General features: G+C 34.1%; 1 protein-coding gene across 1 annotated transcript; it reads right to left on the reverse strand.

Moving 5' to 3' along the window:
• Positions 1–1,844: 1,844 nt before the first annotated feature.
• On the reverse strand, positions 1,845–3,548 carry LOC129941352 (uncharacterized). Its single transcript, XM_056049962.1, has one exon. The coding sequence runs from the start codon at positions 3,546–3,548 to the stop codon at positions 1,845–1,847; it is 1,704 nt and encodes a 567-aa protein (XP_055905937.1).
• Positions 3,549–18,078: the final 14,530 nt, after the last annotated feature.

Below are 18,078 nucleotides of genomic sequence, written 5' to 3' on the forward strand. Positions count from 1 at the left end.
ATTCCCGCTTTTCATATTCGTTTTTAGATTAAAACCCTTGTTCTTTAAATGTGGAACTTCAACGGCAGCGTATGAGGTCAAAATCAACAGATGCCAAAAGTGACAGATGTCAAAAGTGACAGATGTCAAATGTGACAGATGTCAAAAAGACAGACGTTAAAAGTGACAGATGTCAATAGCGGTTTTTGACAAAATTGACAGCTTTGAAAAGTGACATGTTTAAAGATTTAAAACACTTTGCTGAATCCACTGTCCATTATTTTAAAATTGAAAATTGTAGTAGGCCTTGAAGTTCAAAATTTTCTATAAATATAACCATCGACCTCAGAAATTTCATTGCCAAAAAGTTTCGGGAGTGAAAACGTTAAATTTAAAATTAAAAAAAAAAATGATTTCTTACCTTATAAGAAATTTATTAAAAAATGTGAGCAAAATTACCTTAAATAGAAAAAGTGAGAGGGAAGAAATTGAAAAAGATAAAGGAGAATATGATCTTATTTTAAAATATTATATGAGCTTTTGGAAATTCTAAATTTCAAATAGTTTATTTTTTAATATGATAATATTTTCTTTGTAAAGTTAAAAAATGTATTTATTTTATTAATTTATTAATTAATTATTTAATTAATTAAATTATTCATTAGTTAAATAATTAATTAACTAATTAATAAATTAATTAATTTATTTATTTTTTTATTTATTTATTTATTTATTTATTTATTTTATGTGGTTTGGTAATTTATTTGTTTGATTTCAGTTTATATTTCTGAAATCAAACAAATAAATTACCAAACCACTGTCACTCACACTGCGCTCAGTAGCTCAAAAGTGACAGATGTCAAAAGTGACAGATGTCAAAAAAGACAGACGTCAAAAGTCACAGATGTCAAAAGTGACAGATGTCAAAATTGACCGATGTCATAATTGGCAGATGCCAAAAGTCACAGATGTCAATTTTGGTATTCAGAACTTTAAGGTAAATCCTCTTAGACCCTTCACTATTTTCCTAACGCTAGGTCTTTGTCGGTAATGCAAAAGTATCGCTCCTAAAAAAAATGTCTTTGAATTAATTTATTTATTTATTTTTATCAGTAACATATTAAAATATATTACAAATAGTACATTTAAGAGCACTAGCAGCTAGACTATCGGCTCTTGAATTAATTTATTTTCTAAGCTTAGTTAAAAAATGTTTCAAAATCCGATCCTTATTCATTTTGAGCTATTTCAGCTATAGTTTCATATTTTACAAATTTTTGTGTTTCTAATATTGATCTTCTTAAAATAATACTGTTTCACTTACATCAAAAATTCATAATGCATTAAATCAGAAATCTCCAAAAGAGGTAATGTTAAATAAAATTTATAAAAAAACTGATTCAACCTCAAATATGAGGATAGCTTTAAGTACCACAAGATAAGTTAGATGAAATGTAAATGGTCTTATATATTGCATTTATTTATAACCTGTTTAAATACACAAGAATTTTTTTAACCCCTCAAAGTTTTTTATGGCGCTTTAAAATTATTTTTGTTGGTAACCAACCCGTGATTTATCGACTGACTTCTTACCGCAATTTCTTTATGTTGAAAGCGGCTTAGCAAAATATATAAAATGTACAGGGTGATTCAACTTAAAGCTACAAAATATTAGTTATGAAAATTAGAAAAATAATAATAAAACATATTGATGGTTTGAAGATTTTCACAACCCCACAAACCCAACATATCCCACTAAGCCGTCGACAAATCATAAGCTGAGTAGCAACACAAATAGTTTTAAATATTATAAACGGCGATAACAATCTCCCCCTCGTAAGCAGCTTCGTTGGAGTTAGCTTACTTTAGCCTTTATCGACGTCTAGGACGGCAATCTTGCTTGTTTGTCGTTCTAGCATTCCCGTTTGAGTTCTCACCATAGCTCTTCGGACTTGACCGTCTTTCGCGGTTACTACGCTTTCAATGATACCCTTTGGCCAGCTGTTTCGGGATAGGTTTTCGTCTACGATGACAACCACGTCACCAGGGGCTAAAGGAGGCTGTTTTTCAAACCACTTACCTCGTCGTTCAAGCATAGGTGTGTAGTCTTTTACCCATCTCTGCCAAAATCTATCAGAAAACAACTGGGTTTGATGCCAACGCTGTCGCAAGTCTATGTCGTCTTCGCAAATAGACTTGTACCCAGTTGTTGAGCCTAGTAAAAGATAGTTTGGGGTGATGGCTTCGTCGTCGCAGGACTCAAGTGACTCAAATGTGAGTGGACGGGAATTGATTAAGAATTCCACCTCCCATAGCGCGCATCTAAGTGTTTCATCGTTGAAGTTCCTTGGAGCCATACTATACAATATAGTTTTGATGGATCGGACAAGCCTTTCCCAGGCCCCTCCCATGTGAGGTGCTGCTGGTGGGTTGAACTTCCATCTAAGTCCATCGTATTTGGAAGCAACAGTTGAGTAGTTGATGTTTTTGTATTCATCGCATACAATTTTTTTAGTGGCCTTGAAATTTGTGCCGTTATCGGTATAGATTTCTCGAGGCATTGCACGGCGTGATATGAAGTTCCGTATGCACATAATGCATGAGCTGGTGTCTAAGCTGTGTGCCACCTCTATGTGCACGGCACGAACGGTGAGGCACGTAAATATTACACCCCATCTTTTCTCGCGTCTTCGTCCAATTATTATGGAAATGGGCCCAAAATAATCAATGCCAACAAATGTTAAAGGGCGCTCGAACACTGCTAACCTTGCAGCTGGTAAGGTGGCCATCTGTGGAACTGCAGGCATAGCATAGTAATTTTTGCACCTTTGGCACTTCTTCCGCACGGATTTGTATAGTACACACAGTTGTGGAATGTAAAACATCCCTCTGATGTTGTAAATGGTCGTTTCGTGTGATACGTGGTGGTGGTTTTCATGCCAGGAACAAACAATCAGGAACGTCACGTGATGATTCTTTGGTAAGACAATAGCATCTGGTTGATTATTAAGATTCTCAGCCTTACTACGTATCCTTAGAATGCCAGAACCATCTAGGTAAACGTTCAAAGATATTAATTTTGAATTCCTGTTAATAATCTTACCCCGTTCTAAGTTCGATATGCTGAATAAACTCATCTGTGGGCATTTGTAGAGTTGTACCTTAGCGTCTTGAAGATTTTCATAAGACCCTTGGTTTGGAATGGGTTTATTTCGGACAACAGCTTTTAGCTTTTCTATGTATAGCTTGAAAATAGCCAACGCTCGGTATAGTCGTCTCCAATCAGAAAAGTATTCCACGTTTATGCTTATTGAAACTGAAGTTCGTACATTTGAAGCTGTAGCGTGAAGCAAATGATGTCTAACTTCTGTTGTATCGGCGGGTCCAAGGTCATCACATGTTGGCCAATCTTCAACTCCATAGGCCAAAAACTTCGGTCCGGTGAACCACAATTCGCTATTGATCTGCAACGATACCTTTGTGGCCAGGTCGGCTGTGTTCAGTTTTGAGGGCACCCATTTCCACTCCTTGGCGTTCGAATGCTCCAGTATCTCGACCACACGGAACATAACAAACTGTTGAAATTTCCTGGGGTCCATTCGAAGACACTCCAAAACCGTTTTTGAGTCTGACCACCAAAATCTGGAAGTAATAGGTAGACGACGAACTGCTTGCACCTTAATAGACAGTCTTATGCCTAAAACAGCGGGCGACTTTTGATTTTGAAGCTACTAGGGCGACGGAGACTTCGTTCCCACGTTGCACTCGCAAGTAGCATACTGCTGTGTAGCAGCGGGGAATTTCAATAGCTTTTATTGATGGTATCAAAGATTTCCATTGAAGCCACTTATAGTACAGATCTTCAGAAAGCTCACCATCCCAATCAATACCGGAACGCCAGACTTCTTGGAGAAGGATTTTCAACCCAATGGTAAAGCAGGTGACGAAACCAAGAGGGTCGAATATGGACATGAGAACTTGCAAGGTCTCTCGTTTTGTCGGTCTTACATTCTCATCCAACACATCACGCTTCAGTCGAACGAATCTAAAAATATATTCAAAGACATCGTTATAAGGATCCCAGTACATACCAAGGACTTTCTCAGTGGACCCTAAAGTCTTATGAGCTTGTACAGGAGAGCCGTTGCTGGTCAGCTCATCAACTACCCAAGAAGAGTTGGACGCCCAGTTGCAGATATTAAAGCCAGCAGACAAGTGAATTGTCTTAACATCATTTGCCAAGCACAGGGCTTCCTCAGTGTCCACGCTATCGATGAAATCATCTACGTAGTGGTAGTTTTTGATGGCTTCCACTGCTCGAGGGTGAAGTTGTTGAAACTTGTCGGCGTTTTTGTTGCGAATGTAATGCGCTATGCAGGGAGCACAATTCATCCCGAATGTTAAGGCACTCATGACGTAACAGCTAGGCAGATCTAATTGGTCCTCCTTTTCCCACCATAAGAATCGTTGTGCGTGCATGTCCTGCTCCCTCACATATTGTTATTTTAAATAGTTTCGTTTTGTTTTCTTGTAGTTTTGTTTTGTTTAGTTTGCGGATCATTTAATAATAATTTAGAATAGTAATAATAATTCGGATTTGTTAATTTTACAACAAAGTTTTAATATTGTTTGCTTGCAATGTTTTCAAAAATTTTACTGAGTGTTGACAAAAATATTTTTTAAAAGATAAAAGAAGTTAAAAGCCTCAAAGTTTTGAAAAGATTTTTGAGTCGAAAATCAATGTTTACCAACTTTTATTAATTTTTTTGTTTAGGTTTTTATTTTTTGTAAAAAAAAAACTTTCAATTCGAGTTTTCTAAAAATTGTTCAGAATTTTGGAAACAATAGTTCATATAAGATAAAATAAGTTGAAAGCCATAATCCCAAATTTTTGAAAAGGTATTTTAGTTGAAATTCAATTTTTTTACCAACTTTGAGTGACGTATATTTTTTAGGTTTTATTTATTATAAAATTGTCAATTCGATTTTATGAGATGTTAAAAAAGTTTAACAAAAGAGTATTTTAGATAAAATAAAAAAAAATATTTTTCTTGGTATCACGTTCCAATATATTATATAAAATTTAATTCAAGTCTCTATCGTTTTTGGTTCGTAAGATATTTAGGGTTAACCAAAAAAACCGTCCTTTTATCTGTATAACAAAATTCATTTGAAGTCGATATCTCTTCTGGTTCTTGTGCTATGGACAACGAAAAAAGCTTCGCGAACGCATGGACGTACGGACGCACGAACGTACGTACACACGCTCGCACAGACATCTTTCTACAAATCTTTTATTTTTTTGTATTTTTATTTAAAAGTCGAAATAAAGTGTTGTTTAAAAAGAATCAATACAATATGAATGGAATGGGAAAATGGAACACGTTCATTTTTACTTGCGACATATAGGAACTACATATATGGCAAGTTTTGCATTCGTGCAAAATTTCGAACTCGAGATTTTAATCAAACATGATATTACGATGGTAGACAAGTCGAAAAAAGTGGGTCCCGCGATTCCGTCCGGTCGGTTTTGTCTGTCTGTCCACGCTCCTACAGCCTAAACCATTCGGTCGATTGAGTTCAAACTTGGAAGTTAAGGTTTTGAGCAGATTCGCGTTAGGCGTTTTTTTCATTTTTTTTTAAGATCAAAACTAACAGTGGCCACCATAAAATTTTTTTGGTCAAAAAACGAAAATTCGAATTTTCTCAAAAACAAAGCGATAGATTTTCTTTAAATTTTCTCTAAAATTTTATTTTTAAACTTTGCTTCTTTTAATAAGAAAATCAAATTTTTGTATTGCTCAGGAAAGGTACCGCTCATAGAACCGTTATTTTGTTTTTTAATTTTCTCACCAATTTATGAACCGATTTCAAAATTTTTCTGAATAAGCGCTTATATTGCTTTAACAATATTTGATTATCAAAAGTGCAATTTTTAATTGTTTGGATTTTTAAAAAAATATTGAATTTTATTTTTTCAAAATTCGATATGTCAAAAACGTTTCAACATTTTTTTACAAAATTTAAACGTATACCGTATAATTACAATCTCTAAACAACTACGTACCAAAAATATTTTTAGAACAAAATTGAAAAATTTTATATATAAAAAATTAATTTAAAAAAAAACCGCTCTAACGATTTTCAAAATAAAAATTTGAAAAATCAACGGTTTTTTTATTTGTAAAATGGCATTTAAATTTTTGAAGACAAACTTATTTTTCAGGTAAAATTTTGAATCTTAAAATATTATTTTTTAAATTATTTTAAGTGTGCATGAGCCCGAAAGAGCGCATTATTTTGACAAAACTGTAATTACATTCCTAGCTTTCATATGATATATTTAATCAACAATCTATTTTAAAGTGTCTATCAAGAAGTAATATCTTTGTAACTTTGTATATGTGATTTTAAAATATTATTCTTTACGAATAAGGTTCTTTCACACATGATTTACTTGCCTTCGCCTATATAAAAGAATAAATACTTAGTAAAAGTTAAAGAAACGGGCCAGAAAGAGTATATGTATTTTCTATTAGAATCACTTTTTCAACGTATACACATTGACCTATTTATAAAGGTATTACGTACAACTTCTACAACTACTGCTTACGTGTCACTTCATAACTAAAATCCAAAACGCACAAAAGCCTGGCTGTAAACAACACATGAATAGCAATTTCTTGTATACCTGGTCCTATCGTGGTTATTTTTTTAAACTTTAACAAAATTAATAAACTGAACGTACAAATTCCATGTTTGCGCTGAATACTTGTAGTAAATAAGGAATGTAGTATATACCTTTTAGCTACCAATAACATTCCTTCATTATCATCATAAACATATCCTTATCTATCTATCTGCATAAAGCTAAGAACGCCAATGAACTATTTTTTATTCGTTTTAGACATCGACCTGCTACCTAACTACACAACCAATTGGCGATCGCTTTACATTTAAACATTCATGGTCTGCCTCTTTCTTTTCTTATTTATTTTCCATCCAGGTTCTTCTAATATAAAATTACAATAAAGCTATCTAAAGGAAAAAAGCTTTGAAGGAACAAGTTGAATCTATATGAATCGCATCGTAGCTTTATACATAATACAAACCATTTTTCATATACAAAGATAAGTAAAAGCAGACTTATGAATGCAAATAAAAACAAATATCGGTAAAAGATCCTAAACAGCTGACGTAAGCATGCAAAAGTTTGTCTCATACCCTTATTAGATACAATATTAAGCCATTTTGTTTTTTATATAAAATATAATGAAGGAAATTGCTTAGACTTTTTGGGTCGAAAATTAATTATCTCCCTTTTTCTGCTGTCTGCTTATGGGAATGGAAATAATATTTTTCTCTCGCTCCCGCTGAATTTCTCCACTTTCGATACTAACGCCACGCCAACGACTCTGCATCTGGTCGCCCTAAAAGTTTCTGCTCATTAGAGTACTATGGTTTTCATTATGTACAATTGTACATCTTTGAAGACAAACTTATTTTACAGGTATATTTTTAAATCTTATATAAGTACTTTTTTAAACATACTGTTAGCCTACAGGAGCAAGTTCGTGCGACCCAGTCGTGCATTTTATTTTCAAGACAGGGTTCCCCCTCTCTATCCAGTATTTATGAAGTTCAGCAGTGCGAAGCACAATATATTTTCCTAGAACCAATAACTAAAGGGTTTTTTAATTTTCAATTGTAGATTTTGGCGCCCTGTGGCAGCCATTTTGTTTTGGTGACATCCGTCAAATATTTTGTTTTATTATTCAGTTGCTTACATGCTAAATCATCATAAAACTTTATTATCAAAATGAGTGTTCGTTAACGCAAACTTTGCGCGCATTGCGTCCGTTTTACGATTAGCGTGGTGGCCCTTCGAATTCGACTCTTCAACGTTTGGATGCCAAATTTGAGAAGATAGAGAACATCGCCGCGGTCCGCGAAAGTGTACAGCAGAAGCAGAGGCAGTCTATTCCTCGCAGCGCCGCCCAAGAACTCGGCTTTTGCCTGACTTTAACGTGGCGAATTTTGCATCGTTACATGGGCTTACACCCGTACAAGATCGAACTGACCCAAGAGCTCAAAGTTAATGATCATAGTCAACGCCGTTTGTTCGCTGACTGGGCTTTGAATCGTTTGGAGTAGGACCCCAACTTTGGCCGATCTTTACTTACGATGCTCATTTTTGGATGAATGGCTGTGTTAAAAAGTAAAATTGCCGTATATGGGACTACAAAAACTCACGCAAGGTTCACCAGGTGATAATGTATCTATAAAAAAGTTACCGTTTGGTGTGGATTTTGGGCCGGCGGCGTAATTGGTCCGACCTTTTTGAAAACGACGTTAGTGAGGAGGTTTTTCTAAAGCTCGCACTCTATTTAAACTTAATTCATGGTAACAGTATAAATAACCTCTTGACTGGTGACATGCATGGCCACCATGGGACCGCTTGCAGAAGTCCAGACGCTGAACCCAATTTTTGACGGTTTTCAAACAGAAATGAACCCAATACTGGTGCAATTTCACGACAAAGTTAATCAATCGTCGCGTCGTTGGCTTCTTGACATTTTAAGGATGTATAAGCCAATTTTTTTTGTATGGCAAAATACGCCACAACGACGTCATAGAGATGCCCAACGACGTCATAGAGATGCCCAACGACGTGTGAAAGACACATTTGGGCTTTCAGCAACTGTAGCCTCACCGGCAACACTATTCTCGTTCGCTGTCCCTGTCGCTTTATTTTTGTAGCGTCGTTGTTAAAAAACTATGTATACATAAAAACTAAACACACAAGTTCTATTAAAGCAAGTATACCTATAAACACAACAATATATACAAGAAAAAGATTGTCGCCATCATTTCTTTTTAATGATTTAACATAATATTTGATTGATTGTTTGTCTCAAGTGAAATACTTTCAATAATTCTCAGTCTTTCGACATTTTCATTTGATTTAGGTGTCGAGTGTTCTTGCTTTCCCAAATCAATATTTTTTGTATGGATCTGTTTATGATGTATTGCTTTAGGTTAATTTAAATTGTTAAATATCTTACCAGACTTCAATGAAAAACAATGCGTATGGTTTCTTAATTTAATCAAAAGGAAGGCATGTTTTAAAACGTAATAAAGATTATTTAGAACGCCCTAATTTCTAGTCACAATTTTCAGAAAAACTTATAAATCAAATCGCATAACATTGCAGCGGAATAGTCGCAACTTAGTTTTAACGCTAAATATTTGATTTTAAATATTCTAAAGCACTTAAAACGCAGTCTTTGTGATTCTGAAACGGCCCGACTCAGTTTCGCCACAAATAGAGACGCTAATCTCAAGGTTTTGGAAGTCTACTGGTTGTCCAAAAATATCGACTTAAAAGGATGGAAAAGGTCTAATGCTCATCCATTTAGTTTTTCCCGAATTGATCTTTAAACCCACCGTTCTCCTGCACCTGCGGAAAGCGAACCAAATACATTCCCTATTGACACTGCACATCTATTTCTGCCGTTCATGTCAATTTAATCTGTTTTCCTTATCGAAGTCTAAATCTGGACAGAAATTCAACTTTTAACGAATTTGATGCTCTGTCTGACTCCATTGACAGAATTGCGGGCCATTATCCTCGTCCATTATAATCGTCATTGCGGGCGATTTCAATGTACACAATTCTTCTTGGCTTCGCTATTCTGACCAATCAATACCCCGAAGGAAGGTATGTTACGGTCTTTGATGAGTTAAATTAATTTACTCAGCTTGTCAATGAGCCAACTCGAATCCCTGACATTGCAGGCCAATCCGCCAACACCCTAAGCTTGTTTCTTACCTCTGACCCTTATAAATAAACAATCAGTGTATTACCGTCTTTAGGCACATCAAACCATTGTCTGCTATCTGCAAAATTTCTCATGTCAAAAAACGCAGTTAAAGAAAAAACTCCTATGAGAACCGTTCAGCAATATGAGAACCACTGGGACAGACTCAATAAATTCTTCAAAAACTTTAACTAGTCACTATGCTTGCTCGATAGTGACATGGATTCCAGCACAGATATGTTTACAAATTTAATTCTTTGTGGAATGTTTGAACGCTAGTCCACAATGACACTCCCAATTTAAGCTCGATTGATAAAGCTAATTTAATTGCAGCTACCGGATAATGTCATGAGTCCTCCTGTTCTTGAGAGTGTTGTATTCATGGTTAATCTCAGCGCACAGTGGAACAAATCTTTACATCGTTTTGAAGAAAGTAAAGATTATTGCACTTGATATTTCAAAGCCATGTGATAAAGTTTGGCATCAAGCTCTCTTATCGAAAATGCGTGTCCTTTGGTATTGATGGATTTCTTTCTTGTTGGATTAGGAACTACCTTTCGAACAGTTTCAAATCGGAAATTCATAAAATAAATGCTGGTTTCCCATTGGGTTCTATTTTGTCTCCGACTCCCTTCGTTATATTCATAAACGATCTATTGTCTTCCACTTCTAATCCAATTATTCCCGCTTTTCATATTCGTTTTTAGATTCAAACCCTTGTTCTTTAAATGTGGAACTTCAACGGCAGCGTATGAGGTCAAAATCAACAGATGCCAAAAGTGACAGATGTCAAAAGTGACAGATGTCAAAAGTGACAGATATCAAAAAAGACAGATGTCAAAAGTGACATATGTCAAAAGTGACAGATGTCAAAAGTGACAGATGTCAAAAAGACAGACGTTAAAAGTGACAGATGTCAATAGCGGTTTTTGACAAAATTGACAGCTTTGAAAAGTGACATGTTTAAAGATTTAAAACACTTTGCTGAATCCACTGTCCATTATTTTAAAATTGAAAATTGTAGTAGGCCTTGAAGTTCAAAATTTTCTATAAATATAACCATCGACCTCAGAAATTTCATTGCCAAAAAGTTTCGGGAGTGAAAACGTTAAATTTGAAATTAAAAAAAAAATGATTTCTTACCTTATAAGAAATTTATTAAAAAATGTGAGCAAAATTACCTTAAATAGAAAAAGTGAGAGGGAAGAAATTGAAAAAGATAAAGGAGAATATGATCTTATTTTAAAATATTATATGAGCTTTTGGAAATTCTAAATTTCAAATAGTTTATTTTTTAATATGATAATATTTTCTTTGTAAAGTTCAAGAATTTATTTATTTTATTAATTTGTTAAATAATTATTTAATTAATTAAATGATTCATTAGTTAAATAATTAATTAACTAATTAATAAATTAATTAATTAATTTATTTTTTTATTTATTTATTTATTTATTTATTTATTTATTTATTTATTTATATATTTACTTATTTATTTATTTATTTTATGTGGTTTGGTAATTTATTTGTTTGATTTCAGTTTATATTTCTGAAATCAAACAAATAAATTACCAAACCACTGTCACTCACACTGTGCTCAGAAGCTCAAATGTGACAAATCTCAAAAGTGAAAGATGTCAAAAGTGACCGATGTCAAAAAAGACACGTCAAAAGTAACAGATGTCAGAAGTAACAGATGTCAAAACTGATCGATGTCATAATTGGCAGATGCTAAAAGTTACCGTTGTCAATTTTGATGTTCAGAACTTTAAGGTATATCCTCTTAGACCCTTCAATATTTTCCTAACGCTCGGACTTTGTCTGTAATGTGAAAGGATCGATCCTAAAAAAATGTCTTTGAATTAATTTATTTTCTAAGATAAGCTACAAAATGTGTCAAAATCCTGTACTTATCCATTTCGAGCCATTTCAGCTTTAGTTTCATATTTCATACATTTTTCTGTTTCTAATATTGAACTTTTTGAAGTAATATTTTTGTTTTACTTACATCAAAAATTCATAATACATTAAAGCAGAAATCTCCAAAAGACGTAATATTAAATAAAATTGATATAAAAGAACTGATTCAACAGTCAAATATGAGGAAATCTTTAAGTACCAGAAGATAAGTTAGATGAAGTTGGTAACTAAGTGAAATGGAATGTAATTGGACTAATAAATAATATTTATTTATAAACCTGAATTAATATTTTCTCAATTTAATGGTTTTTACACAAGAATTTTTTAAACACCCTTAAGAATTCCACAAATCTATCTTTGGTCTTTTCAAACAGGGAAATGTTCGCCGCCCACAACATAACCATCACGAAAATGTGGTTCTTGAAAGAAAACGTAACTAAGGGCGCAATGCAACGAAATATTGTCTCTAATTAATCATAATTATAATCATATCCTCTAGCACCAATCAACGAATCAAGTCGAGAGGGAATGAATTATGTTAAGATTATTTATTTATTAATGTGCGACTGATGAAATTTCGCGCGTTGGATAATTTATCATATTAACACATTAAAGAACAGATGACGCCTGAGAATATTTACCCACAGAGAATTATTGTAGAGGATATCGGTATAAAAATTATAATTATTGTTATTTTATCGTCAACACATTATAAAAAAAAACCGATACAGTGATGAAAAAAATTATAAAAACTATAGTCCATCATTTTCAATACACAACTTACTCAGATTTGTTTTTCTTTTAAATAGGAACAAGATGGAAGTATGAGTTTAATTTTGTATTTGACTAATTTCAGCGAACTTATAATAAAAATAAATAAATAAATAATTAGCTAAAATAGTATAAATAACAATAATATAATTGAAATAATAAATGTGTATTTACACATACTTAGTTTTCAGACCTAATGCCGCATTCATATTCGGTTGAAGAATCGTCACCTGGATTAATTATTTAAATTAAATTGTGTCCTACATCAGGTAGTGAAAAAAGTATTCTTACTCAGCTCTTATGGCTTTTTCACACACTTTTCGTCAATCTTTAGGCGGGTTTTTTGAAAATACGTCCTCTGCTAATTTTTGAACATCTAATACCTTGAATGTTGTATTTCGTGAGCCTACTCTTGAGATCTGGATAATTGGGTGGTAAACGCAGAACCTCATTTCCCATGGGTTGTGTGTAGCGCGGTGCCGTTTTATTACCTCATACTATTCTAGTTTCAACATTTGAATGGTATGAATGGTTAGCTCTTTAGAGAAAGCAAATCTCTTTGCTAGGCAGTTCGCCGCCAATTCAACACTGCCAGTGAGTGTTATGACTCCGCCTGTACTTGAGCGAGTTAATGATTCTATGGGGCAAATCTTTTTTGGCACTCGTACTGTAGCGAGAGTCCTAAAAGATCTTAACATACACAAATCTGCTGGTCCGCATGGTATCCCCGCTATTGTTCTGAAGAGGTGTTCTTCATCGCTGGCAAAACCACTGCGTAAGCTTTTTCATCTGTGCTACTCCTCAGGTCTCGTTCCGAGCGGATGGAAAACCGCATTTGTCCAGCCTATTCCTAAAAAAGGCGAATCTTCCTCACCGTCTAATTATCGACCGATTGCACTTACGTCCCTTCTTTCCAAGGTCATGGAAACGCTGATTAATTATCAGCTCAAGAAATATCTTGAAGAACGGAAGCTTCTTAATGACCGACAGTATGGCTTTCGTTGCAACAGGTCCACTGGTGATCTCATGGTTCATCTCACCGAACGGTGGAACAAATCTTTACATAGTTTTGGAGAAAGTAAGATTATTGCACTAGATATTTCAAAAGCATTTGATAGGGTTTGGCATCAGGCTCTCTTATCGAAAATGCGTGCATTCAATTTTTATGAATCCTTGCTTCATTGCATTAGTAATTACCTTTCGGATCGTTCAATACAAATAGTATTGGATGGATTCAAGTCTGAAAACCACAAAATAAATGCTGGTGTGCCCCAGGGCTATGTTCTATCTCCAACACTCTTTCTCATTTTTACTAATGATCTCCTGTCTGCAACATCTAATCCAATACATTGTTTCGGTGACGATAGTACTCTTAGCTTTTCATATTCGTTTTCAGACTCACATCCCTCTTCTTCGGATGTGGAACTGCAACGACAAAATTTGATAAGCTCATTAAATTCCGACCTAAACAGCATTATACAATGGGGAATAAGAAACCGTGTGGAATTTAATGCTTCGAAAACGCAATGCTGTCTTGTATCGTTAAAGCGAAATATACCCCCCCCTGCCATTATCCATAAATGGCACTTGCATCGAGGAAATTGAACATCTCGATATTCTTGGTATGTGTATCACCAACCATCTTTTGTGGAACGATCACATACGCGATGTCGCCTAAAATGCCGCAAGATGTTTGGGTTTTCTAAGCGATGCAAGAAGTTTTTCTCCTCCTCTGATCTGGCTGTTATTTACAAGACTTATATACGTCCATAACTTGAGTATAACTCCCAAATCTGGGCTGGTGCTCCTGCAACCTACTTAAGCCTCTTGGATAGTATTGAACGTGGAGCATTAAGATTGATTGGTGATATTACCATCATAAGATCATTTAAGTCACTTGAACATCGTCGAAATGTTTCTTGTCTCACCCTCTTTTACCGTTATTTTAATGGTTTATGTTCTAGAGAAATAGCCAGCTGCATTCCTCCCGTTAAACAGTTTAACCGTAATACTCGCGCTTCTAGGAATGCTCATCAATATATCCTCGAGCCCATCTTCGGTCGTACTGTCAAGTACAGAGATTCGTTTTTTAGCCGTACTATGCGAATGTGGAATGCCTTGCCACACTCCTTTCAACCCCTCTCTCCCTTTCCTAGTGCTCACACTGTGTCTACATAATAAGGGTAATATATCCCCTTGAGTGTGCGCTTATTATAAAAAAAAAAAGCCACTAAACACGTCTATAGGAAATTTGCCAATACCAATGTCAATGAACTGTTTAAAGAACATGTTGTTCATTTTGCAACTCGACATGCACATTCTTGCTTAAATTAAGCACTTTGACATATTTCCACGAATTAGAGGCCTTTAGACATGCATTGATTTCATCTGCGGCGTTGATTGTAAAATCACTGGCAAAGTTTTACGAAAACCATCTACTAGTAAAATCATTGCACCACCAAATCTGTTATTATTGCTTCGTAGATCTTTTGAGGTTCCGTCTAAAGCATCCAAAGATTTGTTATGTTTTATCCCAAACAATCAATTTACATTGCTGCAAAACCTTTGCCATTGCAGAGTTCTTCAAAGTGTTGCATGTCGGATTTTCAGTGCTTTTCATATTCAATGGCAATTTTAGTGCTGAATGGGCTGTTCGACCACCTTCAAGCAAAGTTTCTGCGATTTCTGACGAATCGAGTGCAATTTTATATTGTGAGCGAATTGTTGCTCATATTAATGAAATCAAAAAAGTTTTTCCTATACCACCAGGTGCATCTAAGAAGTAAATCCCTCCAGTTTCATCACTTGTTACTTTCATAAGATGTATACTTTTGTTGTTCATTCAACAGTGGAATATCTGTTTGTATTAATTCTTTCAAAGAGAGTTTTTCGCGATGCCACTCTTGGTTAAAAGCATCAGGCATTTGACGATTGGTCGCGATCTGGCCTAATTGAATTAATAGTTTGATTGACATTATCCGGCACATGTCCTCAATTGAAATCAATGCTGTTAACAGTCAAATATTTCTTCTTCAAAAGTCCCATAAGCAAGGCAATAAAAATAGCTACAATTTATTTTCTATGAAGACTTGTAGAAACTACATAATTCACCCAATGTAATGGTTGGGCTCATCATAAGATGACCATTACAACTTGTCTTGACGCATATTTTCTCGGATTACATGGAATCTCGATTTATTCGAGAAAATATGAGTCAAGACAAGGTGTAATGGTCATCTTCTGATGAGCCCAACCATTACATTGGGGCAAAACGCATATATGAACACCTATGCTGGTTTATATTTATTTTCATTTTCATGATTTTATATCAAATTTATTAAAATAAATTTATGGATTGTCAATGATCATAACTTAAATAATATTTGATCTTAAAAATTAAATATTTAGTTTTAACTAATATCCAACAATAAACATCTTAACTTAAACATTTGTCATGGTGTTGGATATCTGTCAAAAAGTGTATTTAATCTGTTCCTATTCCTGAAACTAATGAGTACAATGGCTCTGGTGGTGGATCCAATCATGTCAATTTGACTTAACCATTATGCTTAAAGTTCATAGAACCAATAACAACACATTGGTGGGTACTGTAGTCAGTTGACACATCGTAACTGAAAGCAGCTCGACCCAAACTTGAGCGATCATTAGTTGAATTTCGCGCTCGCGTTTCACGGTATTAAAATTCTTTCACGTTCAATTTGGTCTTGACGTTCTTGTGCAGTACGATTAGATCGATAATTATAGCTTGTTTTGTAGCAGTTCGGGTTCTTCTACCTAAATTGCTTCGTCTTAAAGGAGGCATATCAAATATAAATTAATTTGTCACTAAACACTTACTAGACCCACACTACGAGTAACACTCTGTACAGAACACGACATACGGATTTGTTTCAGCCGTTAATCAGTTGACAAAAGCAAACTCAGTAGATAAGGTAACAGAAGATCCACGAAAAACAACAGCAAATCGACATACAAACTTTTTTTTTTTTAATTTGACTTGAAGACAAACTCTTTAAGCCAAAATTTGTATGGAAAAAAGAAAAGGGCTGTTTTTATGGTTTTTCCGGCAATTATTGGAATTTTTCTCGCCGTAAAAACCATCCTTGAACTTCAACGAACATTTAAAAAAAAAATTGGACACATTGGTTCAGGCATTGTTTAGTTATGCGGTAACCAACACATTTTGCAATTCATTTTTATATATAAGATTCGTGCAGTTGAATTTCTAGAAGTTTTACAAGATATTTATTTTGTATAAGATAAGACACTTTGATTTCAATTATCTTTCTTTGATCTCAATATTCTTAATTCAATTTTTTTTTTAAATATTTTCGGTTTTTGTAAAAAAAGTTGTCAAATGGATTTTTCTGAAAAATTAACTAAAAGTTAGTAACACTATTTTGCATATGATTAGAAAGGTTTTTTTTCGAAAATATTTGTTTACCAATGTTACAATTTTTTCTATTTTTATACCGTGTGAATTTTGTTTTGTAAATCCTCCGGGATTTTTTTTAAAAGATTTTAAAATAATACGCTAGATTAAAATTTTAAACAAGTATTTTATTTATTAATTTGAGCATCGGATCCCTTACAACTGGTGGGGGGAAATTTTCTGCTATACGTAGGAGTGTCAAGATGGAACTGAACTGACTGTCAGGAAAAACCCTGCTTATTTATACCATTTTGATATTCTTAATTTCTTCTTACAGACTATAAATATGTGTGTATTGGTACATATTGGCATTCCTTGCAGTACGGGTATTACGGTTGAATTGTTTAAGGGGAGGAATGCAACTTGCTATTTCACTAAAGCCTTGTTTATAAAAATAACGACAAAAGAGTGATAGACATGAGAACCTGCGGCGGTGTTTCAAGAGAAGGAAACGTTTAGTTTTAAGAGCTCTCTTTTCGATTCTATCCAGAAGAGTACGTTTTTGGGGCACTAGTCTAAATATGAGAATTATACTCGAGTTATGCACAAATAAAAGCTTTGTTAATTATGTCCATATCAGAAGGGGTACAAATCTTTCTTCATGGTCTTAAAAAAGCTAAACACTTGGCAATGTCGAATATGTGATCACTTTACAACAAGTGGTTTGTGATGCACAGACCTACAACTGATAGTTGTTCAGTCTCCTTCATGGAAGTACCAACCAAAGATTGGGGCATTGGGGAGTTGTAAACATTAAATTCCATTTTTGATTTTTCCCCATTGGAAGGAAAATGCAGTCAATATCAGAAATAAATAAGCTTTTCATACGCTGCCCTTGATTAGAAAAACAAAGATGAGAATCTATAAACTAAAATAAAAAGTGTACTGTCATCATCGAAACAATTAATTTGGTTAGAAGTTTTAGATAAAATATGATTTTTAAAAATAAGGAAGAGCGTTGGGCACAATAGTATTTATGTTATAAATATCAGATTTGAATCGATACTATTTGAATTCAACGGTCTGAAAGTAATTTATAACCCAACAAAGAAGAGATTTACTACTACCAAAAACACGCATTTTCGATAAGAACTCTGTAAAATCTTTACTTTCTTCAAAACGATGTAAAGA

Source organism: Eupeodes corollae, chromosome 1 (assembly GCF_945859685.1).
Source record: "Eupeodes corollae chromosome 1, idEupCoro1.1, whole genome shotgun sequence".
NCBI classification, from domain to species: Eukaryota; Metazoa; Arthropoda; class Insecta; order Diptera; family Syrphidae; genus Eupeodes; species Eupeodes corollae.

Bases quoted from the DNA above. Each gene is read 5' to 3' on its own strand.
- LOC129941352 (XM_056049962.1), bottom strand. From the start codon at position 3,548: ATGTTCCGTGTGGTCGAGATACTGGAGCATTCGAACGCCAAGGAGTGG.